Below are 21,080 nucleotides of genomic sequence, written 5' to 3' on the forward strand. Positions count from 1 at the left end.
CTTCGTGTATGGAAAAACTTAACACTTTTAAAGGACATGAAACCAAAGACTGAGTGACTATAATCACATGAGGAATGTAATAACTGTGTGCTGCTCCAGTGTCTTATTGCTATTATGAAATGGAACTTATTCCCCCAAATTTAGGAAAACAGTTAGCTCTTTCCATTTATGGAGCTATGCCATGGTTATGGCATAATTTGAAGCCAAGCAGAAAGTTCCAGTTTTGTCTACAACCATTTCATAACTCAGTGTACAGGAAAACTGATACTAAATGAAGAATTTGCCAAGTTACGTTATTCATATATGTGTTCTCTTCTTGGGACAGTTTCCCCTCTGTATTTTTAAAAAGATCCAGGAACTTGGTCTTCTGTCCAGCACTGTTTTCTTCACCTTCTTTGGCATTTATTTCCTGAAGTATGGGCACTTCTCTTCCTGTTTTCTCTATTACCCTATTACCTCATGTTTTATGCAGGTCATTTTCTGCTCATTTTGCAACTTTAAATTTACAACAGTGAACCTTCAGGATGGTTCATTTGTGAAACTGTGGAGAATTTGAAAGAATAATGTTAAAGGGCTTGGGGTTTTATTTAAACTTCCTTTAATCCTTTGACAGCACTTCTTAAACAGCTGCAGTTGTAAATGATAGTACAAAAAATAGTTGGGGCCACATGTTCCCCCATCCTGAGGGGGAAAAAATCAAAACCAGGGAGGAATTCATGTGCAATACGCTATAGCTCTTGCTGCTGCAAAGACCCGCTGTATGCACACCTAGGTCAATCAGATTTACTGGTGGCAGGGGACATGGCCTGAAAATCATTCATAGTCTGGAAAGCCACAGTACATGACACCAGAAACTGATCTCTCTCTCATATGCACTGTAGCTCTAGTCCATGCCCTCAGAAATGACACCACAGCCGTGCACCATATTACCTTTGGATCCCCAAGCCATGGAGACACACGTGACCTTCTGGTGAGGTCATAGGCTATGCAGAATAAGTTGATATTAGTTCAAGCAGAGTTAACTTTTTTCACTTAAATTATGCAGGGGATGCTGTGTAAAATAGTTGTTCTTTAACTTCTCTCCACCAGAATGGTACAATCTCTATTTTGTGTGCTATTCAGACTTTACCTGTTTGGTACTGAATGGCTTTGAGAGGCTATATAGTGCCATGGGATCATACCTTGTAGCTTGCCACCATGCAGGCCCCAACTCATTGTTGCAGTTTCAGACCATCTTCCTGCCCTATATGTTATGTATTGGAGAAGGAGCATTCGAACCAGAGAACCAACACACATATTTTGACCAAGATTTTTTGAAAAATGACTACTGATTTTAGAAGCCTACATTTTTGGGTGCCCAACTTCAGACATTTCAATAAGGACTGATTTTTAGAAAGTGCCCAGCACTTTTCCTCTAAAAAAATCAGGCCTCTAAGTTTCTACCACTGGACAACCAGAAACTCAAGCACCCAAATTCATTTTTGAAAATGTTGATATTAATTCTTTTATCTGTAATTCCAATAAGTTGACTTCGTTCCACCTTTTTACTTAAATTATCCTAAACTTTATGCATTTATATAGCTATGTAACAATGCTAAAATCTGAAGAGCAGGCTGATAAATATCTGAATTAGAGGGGGAAAAAAGATAATTCTTGGTATTGCAGAAAAAAACTTAATCCCTAATTTGTTTGTGAAGGGGAAAAATATCATTCATATTAAAGAGTTGTGATAAACTCAGGACAGACAACTGTAAGGGCGGGGTAGAAAATAGTCCCAGAAGGTAAAAGGCCCTCTTCCCTATCAACTGGGGAGGAGTGGCTACAGGTCAAACAGGTTCAGCTGAAAAGGGGTTACCAGAGATCAATTAGGATCAGCTGAGAGAGAGTTACCTGAGGTCAATTAGGATCAGCTGATTCCAACTAAGGGCTGCCTGAGACCTTTTTAAACCCTCCCCAGGGAGGGGGGAGAGGGGGAGTCAATCTGCCAGTAGGCCAGAAGCAGCAAGACAGCAAGCCTCACCAGGAGGGGAAGCTACATTCCCTCCCATAAGGGAGAAAAGCAAGCCTAAAAGACTGGCTGAGAGAAGGACGGACGGCCCCTATGTAGCCAAGAGGGGCTGTTTTCCCCCAAGCCCGTCCTGCCAAGGCTAAAAACAGCTGAGGCTGGTGAGACCAAGAAGGTGCCTTGCCATAGAGTATATTTTAGTTTCATAATTATAGACACATTTCTTAGGCATGATTCCATTCCAATTTCTGTTGCACTGGTTTTAAACCGGTACAGCTCTATTAACTTGAAAAATAAAAATAATATACAGAGATATACCTATCTCATAGAACTGGAAGGGACCCTGAAAGGTCATCCAGTTCAGCTCCCTGCCTTCACTAGCAGGACAAAGTACTGATTTTTTGCCCCAGATCCCTAAGTGGCCCCCTCAAGGACTGAACTCACAACCCTGGGTCTAGCAGGCCAATGCTCAAACCACTGAGCTATCCCTCCCCCTTCAGTAGAGTTATCCTGATTATAGCAACGTAAGTGAGAATAGAATAAGGCCTTTACAGAGTCTGTTTTATTATTTCAATTTTAACATTAAAAATCTCTCACACCAGACATTTTTTTTGCTAATGTCAAACACTTCATTTCACTAAAAGTGTGAATTACTTACAGCCTGGGTCTCAAACAGGTCCACATAAAAGCCCAGCATCAAGGCAAAATGTACTACTGTATAGACAGAAAGATATATTGGCAATTTGGGATTGAATGGAACCTCTTTTCCAGTGATCTAGATGCATCAAAACAGATAATAGTCTTCATTAGTAATCTATTTCATCATGTTATCCTTTAGTACCTAGGTTAATTGCAAATACCAAGTGATTAAGGGTCATATTTAATGGCATTTGACTAGTCACTTTGAAATATGGGGAAGACAGGTAAAAGAATGCTGTTATCAAAATATATACATAATCTATTGTGAGAAATAGATTAAGATCAAGATTTTTTAAGTGCTATTTTATGAAAAACGTTTGAAAATATCTCTCAAATGAATGATGAAAAGGTCTTTGAAGTATAAAAGTCTGTATGTATCTACTCTTTTATTCAAATATAAAGGGAAAACACAGCTAAAACTTCCATTTCCTTAAGTCTCTGTTTCCCTCTTCTCTCACACTGCTAATTTAAGATGGTACAAGTAGAGTTTTTAACCTTGATCAAATAGCATTAATAAGGCAAGTAAATTATATGCAACTGAAAGCCTTCTATATATTCAATTTACCACCGGGATTTCCTCAGGAAGGCCGAGTCTAGGTTTTCCTGGTCCCCAACCTGGGCCTTTAAATATTACAGAGAGTTTATTACTGAATCCAGGTGTGGCCCAAAATGTGCTCCATATATAAGCCAAGTGACATAACTGTGAAGACATAAGTAATTGTCCATATTTATTAGTAAAACCAGCAATTTAGCAAAACATGTACTTTACCCTGCTTTACCAAGGGACAGATATTCAGAGGTTCTGAGAACTCAAAATTCCAGTGAAAATGCAGAAATGTTTCATTAACAGTTCTGAATGGAATCTTCTACGTGTAACAATTTCTAGGTCTAAATGCCACTCACAAACCCCCATGTTTCAAATCAAGTATCAGAATAATTTATTGGTAGAACACTGTTTTCTGGGCCAGGATGTGGGTTTAAGTTCCACAGCAGGGATCAGACTGCCATAGAGTCATGAGGGGAACTGCAGTGTTAGAGACACTGGACCAGATTCTGTTCTGATTCTCATCCTGTGCCTCCCTATTATCTTTGAAATGAGATTTGAAACAAGTGGAAGGAAAACAACCTTTTGGGTTTTGTGAAAAGAGGCAAAGATAATTGTCATCCCTTAGCCAACAATCTTCCTCAATTAAATAGATTCTAATGTTCAAACTGTATCTCAGCTTTTACTGAGCACATGTTGGCTGCTGCATTTACTGCCAACAGTATCATTAATTCATTGTTTAATAAATCATTCTGGGACACCCTGAATATCAAAGGTAATAAATAGGTGTGTTAAAAACAAATTATATAAGACATTAGATTGGGGAATTACTTCTAAAAGAGCAATATTTATAGCAGATATATGTAACAAATAAAATACACTTTGTATCTCTATCACCTGCTCATAAAGAAGGTTATCCTAACTTAGCAGGGCAAAAGACTAATCATTACATGAACGTAACTCATCCCTTTTGTAAATCTACTGATTTCAGTGGCGTGACAACATGAATAATTTTCACCCACTGCATTGTCACCACCAGTGTGTACAGCTGAACCCTTCATCCTTATGAGAACACTGAAATATACTACAGCGAGAAATGACAAGATAATAATTGAGATTTTGCAGAAATATTTTATATGTGGTTTATATGAAATGGTTTAAACCACTAACGTGTGCCAAAGTTACAGTAAACACTTCAAATAATTACAAAACAATCTATAGTACAGTATAGTTTGCCTCTAGTCTTTCAAAAATGTACATTTCTTTTGAATATAAGTTCACGTTAAAATATATAAGTTCAATAAGAAAAAATACATTACCTGGACCTTGACAGGTTCAAATGTATTTATTGGGTGTGTTAGGCCATATATAACTTTATTATTTTCTGCCACAAATGTTCCTGGAAGGAGGAAAAATAATCCATTTTAAGAGCATAAAACTTCCTGTTTGCAACATTAATTAACATTAGCAACAGCAATTTATTCCACTTACCAAAAATTCTGTCCCAAATAATGAGGGTACCACCATAATTTTTGTCAATGCAGTAAGGATTTCTGCCTATAAAAAAAATAATCAGTGCAATTATGAAAAATCTGTGAATTCTACAAACTTCAAGTGAAGTCATGAACCTCTTTTGTAAGTCTGATTTTCTTACCTACTAACCGAGATAGGAGATGGCTAACCTTCCAGTGTTAATCAGCTATAACTTTTCTTATGCCTTACATCTGACTACTAAAATATAGCTCAGGGTAAAAACATATTCATCATTATTGCAACTTACCTGGAATTATGCCAAGGGTGGATTTACCCCAATATGTATGTACATACAAAAGTTAAAAAACAAACAAATAAATAGAAAAATCACCAAAAATTATCCAAATTGTAGCTAACAAGATATATGCCAAATATGCAAAAAATATGTACAGTGATCTCATGAATGACTTCCTGTTGCCTCCTGTACACCTCCTATATTATAGACCTGATCTCGTCCCTCACTTAAATCACGAGGAGCTCTGCTAACGACTTAATTGCGAGCAGGATCAATCTCTCTATCTAGTACAGGGCTCCACATCTTTAAGTTTTCCTCATGTGCAAGTAGTCCCATTAAAGTCAATGAACGAAATTCTTCCCTCAGTTACCCCAATTGGATTACTCTGGTGAAGTCAATGGAGTTAAACCTGTGCATCACTAGTGTAAACCTGATTAGATTCAGGGTGGATACGCTCTATCTGGATTTATAGCAGTGAAAATGAGACCACAATTTGGACTGTCAATACTTATGCAAATTTGCAAGATTGGACACTTACAGAATCCACCCTTTTAAATATCTGTACAGTGCCATAAACACTTAACACAGAGCTATAATAAATAGCTACATATCCACTGTACATTTAGTTATATTTGAGCGTGATTCAAATTTCTCCATCTCCCTGTTATTGTTCTACTTATTATCTCTGCCCTTTACAAGATACTCAGTGAATGAGCCTTGCAAGTTGCTCAGTGGATAAGCCTCTGGAGCCCTGCCTTATTCAGTGCATATTTCCCAACACTCTTCATTATGCCATTAAATTAACCAATCACATATGTACACTACAGCCTACCCTGACTCTGAATATCGCTGAAAAATATGAAAAAAAGTAATATCAGTTGTATTGCACATGTGCAAAATGGGCTTTTCAATAATGCAGTAGAATGAAAACTGGAACAGCTAAATGCAGTTCTTCCAAAACAGAGCCAATGCTATGCTTATATTGAGTGTTTGACTTTAAGGTGCAAGAACAGCTGAAAATGGGTTACCATATTTATTTATTTTTAACAATAGAGAAGGATTTGCTATTCTCATCACACTTCTCATATTCACAAATGCTGAATTGTTTTGCACAAACTGTCCCTAGTAATTCACATTTGGACAGAAACCAATCTGAAAAATTTCAGTTTGACACGTAAATGTTTTGAAGTTATAACTCACTGATAAAAGGTTTTAATAAAAGTCCTTATGAAACCTTAAGACTGATTATTACTGTTCTCCCTATAATGTTTTTTTTAAAAACACCAGTTACATTTCCTCCTTTCTGTACATTTTAAATATAATATAAATAATGACAGTTAGAAAACAAACAAAAGAAAATCAGACAACATGGTATTGCTTACCATGGTGAACTCTGTGGTGACTGGGAGTATTAAGAATCAGCTCCAGAGGTCCAAGGGTGTTAACTACCTTTAAACAAAATTATCTTGTAAATGAATTGGCATGGACCGTGTAAATCAAGCAAAAAGAGGAGGAAAAGTTGGCAGAGGGGACACAGATAAGGAAGCTAATTTTCCCGTACAAAGAGAACTGCATCTGGGAAGGTTCTTACATAAAGGAACAGTGTACAAGCTAACATAACTTACTAAAACTGTTATATTCTATTGTCAACTACTACGTAATAGGAATTTTTATAAAACTTGCGTATAGTAAAATCACCATAAAGCAAACTACAATTAGAATTGTTTTCTATGCTTAATCATTTAATATAGAAAATAAATTGCTGGCCTATTTCAATTTTATTACATTGCTCATAATTCCATAGGGCTCCATTCATACATTTGCTACCTGTTCACGTAGCCTTTGTCACCCGAGCCCTTCAGAGACTAAATGTAATTCTAGTCTAGGCTGCAAAATCACCTCCATTAAGCCCGTTCCAGAAATGCTCAGTCCCATAAGTAAACCTACTCATCGTCTAAGGAGAATGTATCAATCTTCAGAGCACATGACTGATCATTTGACATTGTGATTACTCGCCATTAGCAAAAAAACCCAAACCCACCAAGTAAAGCTTCCTAGAACCCAGGAAATGTGAAGAACAGAATCTGTCATGTCATCCTCTACGGATGTTTTCTGCGTGAACCTAATTACTGTATTTCATGCTTAAATACCACAATGATCGGTGCTCTGTAATATTTTCATAATGATGGAGATAATAGAATCCAGATAAGATAGGGAGGCAGGCAGTCATTGCCCATGAGAGTAGATACTCTCATTTCAATGGGTCTAACTGGGTAAGGTTTGCATGTAAGGTTACATGATCAGACCCTTAAACTTGAAAGCACCCCAATTCTGCTTACAGCCACTGCACCTGTGTAAGTGAAGATAAAATTCTGCTCAAAATGCATCAACTGAAGCTTTTGCAGACAGATTTCATCCTCCATCAGGAGAATGGCAACTTGGGAAGAAGAGAATCATTTTATACTTATTTGTCTCTCCCTGGCTGAATATGTGGTGTAAAAATAAACACCAACAAAAACTGGTGTTGGCCAATGAATAGATCGAGTGTGGTACACAGCCAAAATTAAAGCAGTGTGGAAACTGGCAGATTGGTTTAGGTGAAGAACGCTCTAACTTTACTGTTTTTTATCTGTCACAGCCTTCCCCCTTCTCCCCGCAGTTGTGAGGGGAAGTTCTGCATATGAAGGCTGGAATACCAAAGCGTTTTTTATTATTTTATATTTTATATTTACAAGCCAAGGACAATATAAGCAAGCACATTTGAATTTCCAAATGCTGTCTCCAAATAATTTCAAGCCTGAAAAGACCACCTAAAGGTGAGAAACAATTAATCATTCAGGCTAGCTCTGTTTCCATCTTCTCTCAAAAAGCAAAACCCACTGTTTTAAATTATGTGAGATCTGACCACTAAATTAATATAATCTGAGTCAAAGAACTGGCTTGCACTTCAGTCCAACACCTGAAAGATAAGTAATTATTCTACTAGACCACACCTAACTATGACCCACTTAGTTTCAATATGATTTTAACTAAATATTTAAATATACATTTTTTTAAGCCAAACTTAAGAGTACCGTAGTGGGGAGCACAATGCAATGGGTTAGTGGTTTCAACTCTCAGTCTACAGGTAGGTTATAATAAGGCATTGACAACATGGATACCTTCACAGTTTTTAATGTCCAATTGATTAAATCTGTACACAAAAATTGCTAATAAAATTTATCCTCCAAAAGGCTGAACTGTACCTCAATGTGCCGAAGTAACACTCCATGTCTTCTCCCTCCCAGGGAATCTCAGGAATATGAGTAACATTTTAAATAAATATATTTGACTAATGTTAATGAGAGTATTTTCTTTGGAAAATGCAATCTCTCATGATAATAACCCTCAGCTGCAGAACAGTCTTTCTTGAGCAATGACATTTGCAAGTTTGCATTGCTAATGATTAATGCTTTAGAGTACCATTTTTCAATTTATTACTCAACCACACTCACCTCTACTGCAGAGAAACAGTAGTGACACACTGATGAAAATATTCTCTAAGATTGCAATCACAAGTGTTCTATTTTCACCCTGAAAAGCTCTTGAAGATTTTCAGACCCCGACCTAACAAATGCCTGACATATTGTAGGTAGCAAAACATAAACCCAAGTTTCTGCCAAGATACAACGAAAAATACATTTTTACTTAATATCTAGAGGCAAAACTACCCTCATTTTAGAAACTTCATTTGCTTTAAGTGATATTTCTACTTCTTTTGTGAATTCTTACTAAATAATAAAATGACAATTACTTTACAAATATTATCCTCATGTACACTATATAGGGCTCTATTCCAGCGGAAAAACACACATCTGGAAAGCTCATTTTTCAAGGTTCCTGCAGTCATGCATGGCAAAGAAGCCAGACATTTTTGCTGAATCGGATTCTAAGAGTCAAATCTTGCCATCCTTACTCAGACAAAACTCCCAGGGGCAGATCCTTGGGTGGAGTAAACTGTTTCGTTATGGAGCTTTGATAATTTACACAGTCTGAGGATCTGCCTCCCGCTTCACCAAATGAGGTCAAGGGGAGTTTCACTTCAGTAAGGATAAAAGGATTTAACTTTACATGAATAAATGTGCAACAGTCTTAAACATGAATACATTAAGTTATAAGGATCTCCTCAAAAATGAAGTAGGTGACAAACAGGAGAGGAGGAGGATGTGAACCAGTAGCAGTTACTTCATCTGTACAACAGGGGTAGTGTAATGTCTCATTAGCAAAACCTTCAGCTCCTAGCACAGACATATTGCCACATCTTGATTCTGTACAGTTATGCCCCTTGTAAGACATTGATCGCTATTGGTAATACCAATGGCAAGAATCTCTTGTGCTCGTGTTATGGCTCTACCTTGCAGTAAAGGAAAAATTGTTGCTCTATCCCAATCACTAGAGTTGGCTGAAACTTTAAATAGAATACTTTTATTTTCAAAAATGGCCTTTTAAAATATTTTTTTCACAAAAAAATTGCCATAATCTTGTTTTTTTCACAAAAAACATCATTCATGTTCAAAAAAAATTTTTTTTTAATTTAAAGTGTTACCGTAATGGTTATCAATTTTTTTTTATTTACCATAAATAGGATTTTCAGTAAACAAAAGATTTCAATATTGTTGTAGCCATGTTGGTCCCAGGCTATTAGGCAGACAAGGTGGGTGAGGTAGTATCTTTTATTGGACCACCTTCTGTTGGCGAGAGAGACAAGCTTTCAAGCTTACACAGAGCTGAAGAAGAGCTGTGTGTAAATTCTAAAGCTTGTCTCTCTCTCACCAATAGAAGTTGGTCCAATAAAAGATTTGACCTCATCCACCTTGTCTCTCTAAAAGATTTCAATAACATTTAAGTTTTTTATTTAAAAACTTACTTTTTTTTAAAGGGTCGGTTCCAAACACTTTGAATTCAAATTTGGAATTTTTTTGTGAAAATAGATTTTCATTTTTCAATTTGCTCTATCAGTCATAAATGAGACAACCAGAATTTGCCCCAAAATTTCATTTTATTTAAGAGAAAAATGTATTTCCATGAAAGAACTTTAAAAATATATATATTTGTAAGGAAAAAGGATGGATGCAGCACAAGCAAATTTTTTGGTTTTTGATCTCTGTCTTTGAAAATTCATAATTTCTAAGTGTCAAAAGATTAGCTGGTACTAAAAAGAAACTTAAGGATGTAGGATATGGGGGAGAGAAAGTGTGTGTGCACATGCATGTGTGTGAGAGAGTGTATCTAAGTGTGAGTGAGTTTATATAAAACATCCAGTTCGCACATAAGGGTGTATATATAAAGCAAGCCTGTTCTCTGCAACATCCTTTTGCAGCTACTTTGGAAATGCAGCAAAACAATAGCTACTAATGTTAAATAAAGTCCAATATGTTGTCCAACTGTGACCTCTTCTCTATTTTGAACAAAATGGCTGTTTTCTTGTGTTTGCCTTCTATGCACAGCCTGTGTTTGCCTTCTATGCACAGCCACCTACTGTTCTAAATCAAGTCCTGTCTACAATTTTTCCTCCCTGAATTAGCACACCAGGTGCACCTCAATTTCCCTATCAGCGACCCACAGATGAACTGCAGGATTCCAATAAAAGTCCATTTTGCTTGTTACTTTGCTTGTTTTTTAAAAACCCACAGCCACAGAAAAGTCTCGTTTGACAGTCCTCTTGCAAATGGACTTTAGAAATAAACTGCTTATGAGCCAAATGCACAGGTATCTTAAATGTGCCGCTTACAAGAGCTCCATTCAGAATTCTTCACAAAACATGTATTCTGCATCTGATTTCTTTTTAACAAACAGACTACCTCTCCGTTATTGTGTAGCAATAGCTAAGCACAATGTAACAGAATTACAATTAAAATATTTTAAAGTAATTCCCCAACGCCAGTTTAATACACTTGACAGGTTCCAAGTTGTATCCTCAGAAACTCCTTCCACATATTATTAATCAAAATGTTTTGGCAATGAAATAAAGCTATGGTACATAACTGGAAATATATAATTTTTATATAGGGACATATTTATATAAAGACGTTTCCTTTGTGACAGCAAAACCTAGAGTGGAGGAAAAGAACATAAATGCAGCAACCTCTCTTGTGGCATGTAAGCACCTCCATTTGCGGTCTCAAGGTTTGTCAGCACCAAGGGAAATCTTTATTGCCTGGTACCTGCACCACTTCAATGCAGTTCTTGTTTAAATAATGAGAAAAAATCGTGACATGAAATCCAAGGGAAACTTTACATCTTGTGTAACAACTCCTCCTGTCACCACTACAACATGAATCTTTATTTCAGCTCTATTTCGACATGAATGTTGGAAAAGAATGTAGACTGAGTAAAACAGGCAATGTTACAGTAAAACCATTTGTGAACAAAGAGAATTTTTCACCATAAGTCTAGGAGAGAGTGCTTATAACTCAGTGATGGTTCAATTACCCCAGCATTACTGACCTATAGATAGCAAGGGTCAAATTCATCTTTGGTTCAATGCCACTGCTGTCAGGGAAATTACACCATGGATGAATCTGAACCTAGGATTAGCTCATTTGCTGGGCTAACTGGTACTCAAGCACTTATTACTAGCAATTTCCTCACCAAAATCAAGATGATCAGGATTATTATTATTATTTGTAGATGAATTTACATTTGAGACCATCTGGTGAGGTAACGTTAAAATAAAAAAAAATAATTGCATTCCCCACTAACACTGTTGTGTTAATTCAAGACAACACACCCATGTATTTATACAGATGGCCTTCGTGACCATATCTGCCATGTGAAATCTCTACAGGGAAGCTAGGGAAAGGCAGAACTCCTAGGATATGCGCTCGTCTGCCCAGTTTCACACTTTGAAATCCTCGGCAAACCCTGATTTATACACCGCCAACTGTTTTCCTATCTGATTAGGCAGTTTTCTACTCCAGTAAGCATGTAATATGGAGGTAGCCAAATTTCCACACTGAGGAGTGAAAAAACAATATTTATAGTTCGGAAATAAAACAAGCTGAAGGAATCAGGCCTGTTGGGATCATAAAGAGTTTCATAGGGGGTGAATTTCTGATAAATCTGTATTGTAGAAGGAGGTGAAAGCCTAGCTTTAATGGATAGTCAGGCTTAGGGTATGTTTATATAATAAACACACAGGCTTCAAAAATGTGTTTATAATAAATTATCTTGAAGGCAGATTGTTGTCACTCATAGTTGTTTTACCTCTCAACCAGGAGGTCAAGGTTTGAATCAAGTTGGCATCTGATGTGAATATTTCAGTTAACACTTTCAATAGGGGATTCTACTTCTCTTTGGAAAAAATGACTAATCCAGCCTTCTCTTAAGGGCAGATGAGCATGTAAGTGTGTGTGTGTTATTTCAATCAATATAACCAACTAAAATGACAGAAAACCTACATTAATTGGTCATTTTAAGCAGGGCTGTCCTTAGGATTTATGGCGCCCTAGGCAGGATTGTTAAACTGGTGCCCCTGTGCCTGACTTGATCTGAGCAACACAAACATAAGCTTACAATATTGAAAAACTTGCCACGTGCATGTTATTAAAACCAGTTTAACGTAGTGAAGCCACTGTAATGCTGATGGACTTGCACTAAAGAAGTAGCACTATAGAAAAAATTCTGATTTGACAGAATGATGCAAATAATATAATTTTTTTTTAATTTGTCAACATATTATTGGAAATTTCTACGAAGAGGTATCGAAACAAGAATTTGTTTTTAATTAAAAACAATCTTTCTGGCTTTTTGGCTGCAAAAATCAGTAATAATGTCATCGTATGACAAAGACAAAGTGATGTCTTGTTCAATTGCAAGAATAGCAAGACTAGTCAAATGTTTCTGACTCATTGTAGAGCGGAGATAGTTTTTAATGAGCTTTAGTTCTGAGAAAGTCTGTTCTCCTGATGCTCCTGCTACAGGAATTGTCAGTAGAATATGAGTGGCAATGTACACATTAGGATATATATATATATATCAACAAGTTTGCTGGTATGAATAAACTGTACAACGTCCATCACTGATTTTGCATGTGGCAACATTGATGACAGTGTACTCAATTCTTCGTACAGTTCAAGTCCATTTAAATCAAAACTATCACCGTGTTTCAGGAGGCTCTCTAGGTTCTTGCACTTTGTCATTGGTTGCTCTTGTTTTCTTATTTCGTTGAATTTAGTCCGGCTCAGCCTGCTGCCAGCTGAGTGAATGGAACCCCAGGCCGATAGTGGGTTGAGTGGCTTAGTCGGGGTCTCAGCCGCCGGCCTGCTTAGCCCGCTGCCAGCCTGGGGTTCCTTGGGGGTCCCCAGGCCAGCAGCGGGTGCTGAGTGGGGCCTTGGTTGGGACCCTGGCTGGCAATGGGGCAGCAGCCAGAACCCCAGAGCATCAAAAATCAGCTGGCATGCCACCTTTGGCACGTGTACCACAGGTTGCCAACCCCTGCTCTATACCAGTGGTTCCCAAACTGGGGTTCGCAAACCCCTGGAGATTTACAGAACGTTACAGGGGATTTGCCAGAAAAATTTCACTAATGGCGGCCAGAGGACCCCGGGCATTGGAGACAGCAGGTGGGACCCGGTTGCAGGGAAGACACCCCGAGCCCCAGGGAGAGTGGGGCTGGGCAGTTTGGGCTGGCAGTTCGAGTCCCGGCGGTCAGCAAGGGAGCTGGCACCTGAACTCCAGTGCTCTGTGCGGGGCTGGCAGCCCGAGTAACTGGAAGAGTGGGGCTGGGCAGTTGGGGCTGGCAGACTGAGTCCTGCCCCTGTCAGTGGGGGAGCCGGCAGCCCGAACCCCAGCCTGAGCCCCAGGAAGAGTGGGATGGGCAGTTGGGGCATCCATCACACTGAGGAAATTTAAACTTAAATCCCTGAAAATACTCATTTTTAGGAGGGGGTTCATGACACTTCACAATTTAGTGAAAGGGGTTCGTGGGCTGTTAAATTTTGGGAACCCCTGCTCTATACACTAGTTACTTTAGACTATTTTTCACTGTTTATGTCCTACTTACTTTTTGCATATTTCTCAACTTCCACAATAAAACAGCCTAGTCAATTTCACTTTTGGTTTTTAGTCAGTTTCATTCAACACCACTTGAACGCCATGAACCTGTGAAGGTTTTTGCACACGTTTAACCTTACTCACTGTCGGCAGTACCATTAACTTCACTGGGATAAACCATAGTGCATAGAGTTAAGACTTGTCTACACTTGAAAGTTAGTTTGGATTAAGGAAGGGTGTGAATAAAAAGTGTGATAGCTATTCCTGGCTAGCTCCATGTGTGGACAAGCCCTAAGGCACATGCATAAGCCTTTGCAAGTTCATGCCCTCAGATTCTTACCTATTAGCATGGAACTTCAGTTTTGGGGTTGCAAACATGACTGGGAAATTTTTATTATTATTTCATAGGAAATACTTTTTTTAAATTGAAACATTTGTGTTAGCCTAATGTTTTGTTAAAGCAATTTTTGTTATTTATTTATTTATTTAGCAAATGCATTTTTGGATCAATTTAATCTGACAGTATTCCTTTAATAAACTGATTACTTAAAACAATCCTTCAGACATGAATTACTAGTTTTATACATGTCTGTTTGTGCAATCATTCTGCATATGAAATTTCCATTGTCTTCAGTGGGAGTATCACAGATACAGTGGATAAAGAATGTATACATATGAAAAATAAAATTCACAAAGAAATTTTTAAGTGATCGCATTGAATGGGATCTAGGGATCAATAAATGAGTAATTTTTCTAATATCCAATGTTTTGTTACTGTTTTTCCATATGCTATTGCTGACTTCCAATTCAGATGTTATGATTCTTTTATGTGTTGATCATTAGATCTGTGTCCCAGATAGGTTTCCTGAGATATCGTAACCAATGTCTGCTTGCCTTAAACATACACTTCTCTCTCACTCTCTCTCTCTCACACACACACACACGAACTTTCAGCAATTACATGATAACTAATGGGTTGTTTGGTGTAAGATTGTATTTCCTTTACCTAGCAGTGTGTATTTTACTTATGATCTGGGAGAGGGGTTGTTGACCATATATTGTAATTTATTTTGGATTTAGAACTGTAAGAAAGTACACAGCTATCTCGATATAAGACCACCCGATATAACACGAATTTGGATATAATACGGTAAAGCAGTGCTCTAGGGGGGCAGGCTGTGCACTCCAGTGGATCAAAGCAAGTTCAATATAACATGGTTTCACCTATAATGCGGTAAGATTTTTTTGGCTCCCCATATCAAGGTAGAGGTGTATTTCTGAATCTGGACCTCATTTCTTTTCATTTCAGACTCAAATGAGAGTTTACCCATGCAAGAACTTCAGGATTTCACCACAGCTGTGCACCTGAACTCAAACAAGTTATGTACTATTCAGAGCTAGGATAATCAGCCTGGGACATGGGGCTCGAGTTACTTAGGAGGCATACACATTAGCACATGCAGAACATGCCTACAGGCCCTGCTTTAGCACACCATCTCCTCTCTGCCCAAATAGAGCACATGCAGAATAGCACATGGAATAGTCTATTGCAGATTTTAAGGGAGCCCTAACTATTCCCTCTGGCTGCAGTTCTTTTGGTGTATTCATAGGTGCAAATACTGGCTACAATTTGGCCCCTAGAGACTAGAAAAGCACTAGAAGACATACTGTAGAGAACAATGCTACAGTGCCAGGCAGGTGGCCTAGATCAGTGGTTCTCAAAGCTGGTCCGCCACTTGTTCAGGGAAGGCCCCTGCCAAGCTGGGCCGGTTTGTTTACCTGCCATGTCCACAGGTTCAGCCGATCGCAGCTCCCACTGGCCGCGGTTCACCGCTCCAGCCAATGGGGACTATAGGAAGTGGTGCGGGCTGAGGGATGTGCAGGCCGCCCTTCCTGCAGCCCCCATTGGCCTGGAATGGCAAACCGCAGCCAGTGGGAGCCGCGATTGGCCGAACTGGCGGAAGCGGCAGGTAAACAAACTGGCCCAGCCCCGGCAGGGGCTTTCCCTGAGCAAGCAGTGGACCGGCTTTGAGAACCACTGGCCTAGATGACCTGGAAAAAAAAATCAGTTTTACAGCACAAATTTGAATACTGGAAAATATCAGCAAAATACAAAATATTTCAATTTGGAAATGCCCCGTGATGCTTTATGGGAGTTATAATTTAGGTGCTTCATGCTCCAATTCTCCTCTACAAGCCCTGGCTGAACTACATTTTCTGTAAAGCACCATGGTTTCCCCTCTTGGAAAGGAGAGGTCATGCTTCATGGGAGTCCCTGGCAATGGTGCATCATAGGAGATATAGTCCAGTTGGGTGGTGTGGCCCTTCAGGGACAATGAGGACATGAGGTACCTCAGCTACAATTCCCATGAGGCACTGCAGCAGAATTTCCAATCAAAACATTTTTTTGACCTAAATATTTCAGTTTGGGGCTGAAAGAGTTCAATTTTCAGGTATTCATTTTTCAACAAAAGGGAAAATTTTGTGCAGAAAGCAAATACTTTTGCCAAAATAAAATTGTTTAATCAATTTAGTCAATTTTCCTGTGAAAAACAGTTTTAACAGAACATTTTCAACTGATAAACCCAGTTCTAATTTCTATCAGTCTATGATTAAAAATGTAATCATCTCAGCTCCAAGGCAGGAAGTCATTAATCATTTCACAGATTCCATGGCCAGAAGGGACTACTGTGATCATCTTCTCTGGCCTCCTGTATAACACAGGCTATAGAACTTCCTCAAAAGAATTCCTACATCACATCATTTACAAAAACATCCAATCTTGATTTAAAAATTGTCAGTGATGGAGAATCCACTACTACCCTTGGTAAATTGTTCCAATGGTTAATTACTCTCACTGTTATTTCCATTTTGAATATGTCTAGCTTCAACTTCCAGCCATTGGATCGTGTTAGACCCTTCTCTGCTAGACTGATGAGCCCGTTATTAAATATTTGTTCCCCATGTAGATACTTGCAGACCGTAATCAAGTCACCCCTTAACATTCTCTCTGTTAATTTACAACTGGCAAATACCAGTAGCAGATTGAATCCCTTCCATGGCAGCCAGCACAGGGCAGAGTCAAGACCCTTGCCATGCGTGGGCCTCTCCCCACTCACCTGAAACTAGCAGCAATGGCCCCGTAAGTTTTCATTTCCCCTTCATGCAGACCAATGACGCAAGAAGACAGCACAGAGGACTAAGAGACACCTTAGGCAATTTTATTTCCATGCTAGGCTGTGTGGAGCAACTCACAAACTTTCCCAAATTAGCAAATTAAGCAGAAACTAATGCATGTCAAAGATCAAACAGGCAAAGAATAATGTGTCACCACAATTACTATTAACAGGGATTAGTTCAGTTGCTGCTTTCCAAATACGATTTGACATCCATGGAGTTACAGCTAAACCCACAGAAACCAGCTTCTGCATTCCACAGTCAGGTTATAAACAGGACTAATTTATTGGCTCAATTAAAGGCATAATGGAAGGCTATAGTTTAATGTGAACCTTCTGAATCATCTGTGAAAATAAACTGAAATAAAGTATTTCTGTCTCTTAGTAGCTGGACAAACATTTTATGGCTACTGAAAAGTTGTTTTAATGCTTGTGGACCAAGGTAACTTCATTTTACTCTCCATTTCAGGAGAGAATGGTTTATTGGATAGGCATTTCTACCAATTCATTAAGAAATTAATCTTAATCTAACTGAATGAGTTTCTCCATTGACTAAAAGGAGCTAGATTGGGCCCTCTTTTTTCTTGACTCATTTTATCTATTCTTGTGCAACATTACAAAAATGTATTTTCATTCTTTCAGCATTTGTCTTTAACATCTGTTAATGAATACTGGTTTAAACACACTATTATGAGATTTATTTGAGAATCCTAAGAATGTGAGTGCCATCTATCTATTTACAAAGGACTTCTTTAGGGACTTTCTGAGAGCATTTCAGACAAGCATGCATATGTGATTTAACCTTGTAATAGAGATAACCCTCTGAAAAGAGATTCTTGTAATGGAAGTACACAATTGAATATAAATATGTTGTTCACAACTGTCACAGAGCAACGTCTGAATAAAATTACCTCCATGTCTGCCACTGTAACACCTGCACCCTTCCTTTATAAACAGAAAGAATCCTTTATTCATTGTAACAGCCTATTATGATTTTGGTACGAGGGTTGTTTTTTTTTTAAATTGTAACTAGCTGAACAGTTTAGTATAGTCTTCAGATTTATAATGCTTAAAAAACTTAGGTATTTTACATAAAAGGCCACATGTAAGTGCCTACCTATTAGGTTGGAGGAATATGGACAGGAAATCGGAGGGCTGAGCTAGTCCAATTGGGATGCAAAGAGTGGACACGTTTAACCCTCGGGACTTCATATGTTGTTTTCACAGAAATACATGATCTGCGTGATTTAAAATAAAATAGATCCTGTTTGCTCTTCTGGTGGGAAAGTGGGACAGAAACTAGTACTACAGATAAGAAGAAAGTTGAAAGTTATGATGTTGACAGAAACCTCATTTATCAGGTGAGGTAATAATGGAAACACTAAGATCAAGTTTGGGGAAGCGTTGGAGTTTGTACTTCAGCTATAAACATTTGCTCCAGACTGAAACGTGGCATACAAAGTCTCAGTGCAGAAGGATCTCTTCTCTATTTTTTTTAAATGACTGAATTTGAAAATAGACATTTAATTCTTTGTAAGTTATTAAAAAAAACCTCCCATCAGAAGTCAGTTTCCTTCCTCTCTCCTATTACTAAAAATCATTTCAGTTTTGTTTGTTTGACTTAAGATGAAATTGTTTGTCTTTAGTGCACAACCTGTACTAATATCTAGTGCATAACCTAAACTAATCTTTCAGTGTTGTGGAACAAAACAGTATCAACAGATTGGACATATTTTGTTTTTCTTAAGGCGAAACAGCTAATATGCATGAACAAGAATTTTAAAATTAAGATTTCATAGTATTTTTGTCCGTGTCACACTTAGGACCTAATCCTGCCTTTGCAGACATTTATGCCTAATATCTCGAAAAGCAAACTTTGGACTTGATAGTAGGGTAACCAGTTGTCCCGATTTTATAGGGACAGTTCCGATTGTTGCGTTTTTTTTCTTATATAGGCACCTATATAAGGCCGCCCACCCCCCGCCCTGTCCTGATTTTTCACATTTACTGTCTGGTCACCCTACTTGACAGGGAAGTGCTCTACATTGGAGAATTGAACTGTTACAGTTTGCACTGGTGGAACAGCAGTGGTGTATTAAGAGTACACTAGACTTGTATTTTCATGTGTACAAGTGACTACACACCGGACTCCTTCCAACCACTACAGAAGAATTGCATGGGGATTATGTTCCCAGTACGGCTACTTGCAGCAAGTGCTTTATAGAACCATAGCTGACAACAATATTAGGCCCTGACTTTGTAATGAGAGGCCTATACTCTCACCAGGCTCTGCATTCAGACGCAAAACCATGAGATGGGGCTCTGCAAGGACACACCTGTCTGTTCACAGAGTTCTTATTGCAGTATCGGGACCTAAATTCATACCATATAATAAATCTTCTCATATAATTATATTCTATGTAAGATAATTAGAATGGGTAAAAAAACAATAATTTTTCATGAAAATTATGTATAAAATATAAAAAAAACTAAAAATATATAAAAAATCAGCTCTAATAGTTAATATTTATCACTAGTTAAGTCTATTATAACAGTTGTCACATAATTCAATATAGCAGGTAAAATACAAATAGTTTAACAAATTATTGGCTACAATTTCCTTCCTAATTGTTTATAATTGGCTGCCAGCCCCATTGGTATAATCCAATATTGCTTCCAGTTGTGTCTGCTCTGGTTGAAGATATGTGCATGTAGCCCCAAGTACTCTGCCTTTGTAAGCCACTAGCGTGTGTGTGTTTCAGATCCCCCCATTCCATGCCTGATCCTCAGAGGATACAAATCTGCTCTCACCTGGAGAGCCTTGGACTTTTAGTTCAAGCCATAGAAGTTCATGTTTTCAGCTCTGGAGATCCGTGGTTCAATACCCAGTTTGTCAGACACAAAGGTGGCTGTCACACCTTCATATTGTCTCTGCAGAGGCTTCCTAGGTCAATCCTCTTCCTCCAATCGAACGTACTCCTGGCACCCAGGAGCATTTTACAATGAGCACTGACACATGTGGGTGTCTGTGCTTGAGAAAGAGAGCAAATTGTTCTCTATTTTAGGGTATGGTTTGTTAAATGTTTCTCCTGTGAAGTTTCTTGTTTTTCAAAATACAAAAAATACTCTTCTCTTTTTGTTTCTTCACGAGGATCCAGATACACGCACAGCATTATAATATAGCAACGGGAGAACCAATTGAAATATTTCAGCTGCCACCCTTGTCCTCGTTCTCTAAACTAGCACTGCAATGGTGCAGACTGACAAAGCAGTGGCTGACACCATGTTTAGCTTTGTTCAGTGCAGTACCAACAATGGCTGAACCTCTGTACATTTGGTAGCAATTCTGTGGGTGTAACTGGCATCATAAGGGTTTTCCAAGACCAAAGTTCTCTAGACAAGCCAATGTCAGGGAGAATTCAGAGCACTCCAAGCCTCACAGAAATAGCACTTTGCAGGATCATGCCCATACTGCGTGTTCACAGCAATTACAGCAACATCTTAACACTATCGTCATAGTTATAAATGAAAGAGACAATAGTCCATTGGTTACTGCATTTTTCCCTCCCTTTTTCTGTCTTGTCTGTTAAGGTCTTCAGGCCAGGGACTGTGTTTGTCTATTGCCTAGCATAATAGCGCTGTGAACAAAGCTGAAACTAAATGTAATACAAGTTATTAATTATCAATTATTGTTATTATTAGTATCAATAATATATACAGTAAACAGATCCAAGTATTTAAACAAAGAACTGTGACCATTCCAAAGGACTAACTAATTGTCTAGTGTCTCAATAATCTACTAATAAGGGGTCTAATTATTAAGAGTGAAATTCACTCCTGTGCAGAGCACCAACA

At 38.2% G+C, this 21,080-nt stretch overlaps 1 protein-coding gene across 3 annotated transcripts in view; it reads right to left on the reverse strand.

Moving 5' to 3' along the window:
• Window positions 1–21,080, reverse strand: part of AGMO (alkylglycerol monooxygenase) — a 276,395-nt gene that overhangs the window by 131,814 nt on the left and 123,501 nt on the right. For all 3 annotated transcript variants that reach the window (XM_050938680.1, XM_050938681.1, XM_050938682.1), the window contains exons 6-10: window positions 6,399–6,465; window positions 4,740–4,805; window positions 4,568–4,647; window positions 3,270–3,404; window positions 2,664–2,780 (exon numbers count right to left, since the gene is read on the reverse strand). In XM_050938680.1, coding sequence (XP_050794637.1) covers window positions 2,664–2,780; window positions 3,270–3,404; window positions 4,568–4,647; window positions 4,740–4,805; window positions 6,399–6,465 — 465 coding nt within the window. The remainder of the gene's footprint in view (window positions 1–2,663; window positions 2,781–3,269; window positions 3,405–4,567; window positions 4,648–4,739; window positions 4,806–6,398; window positions 6,466–21,080) is intronic.

This window comes from Gopherus flavomarginatus, chromosome 2 (assembly GCF_025201925.1).
Source record: "Gopherus flavomarginatus isolate rGopFla2 chromosome 2, rGopFla2.mat.asm, whole genome shotgun sequence".
Lineage (NCBI taxonomy): Eukaryota > Metazoa > Chordata > Testudines > Testudinidae > Gopherus > Gopherus flavomarginatus.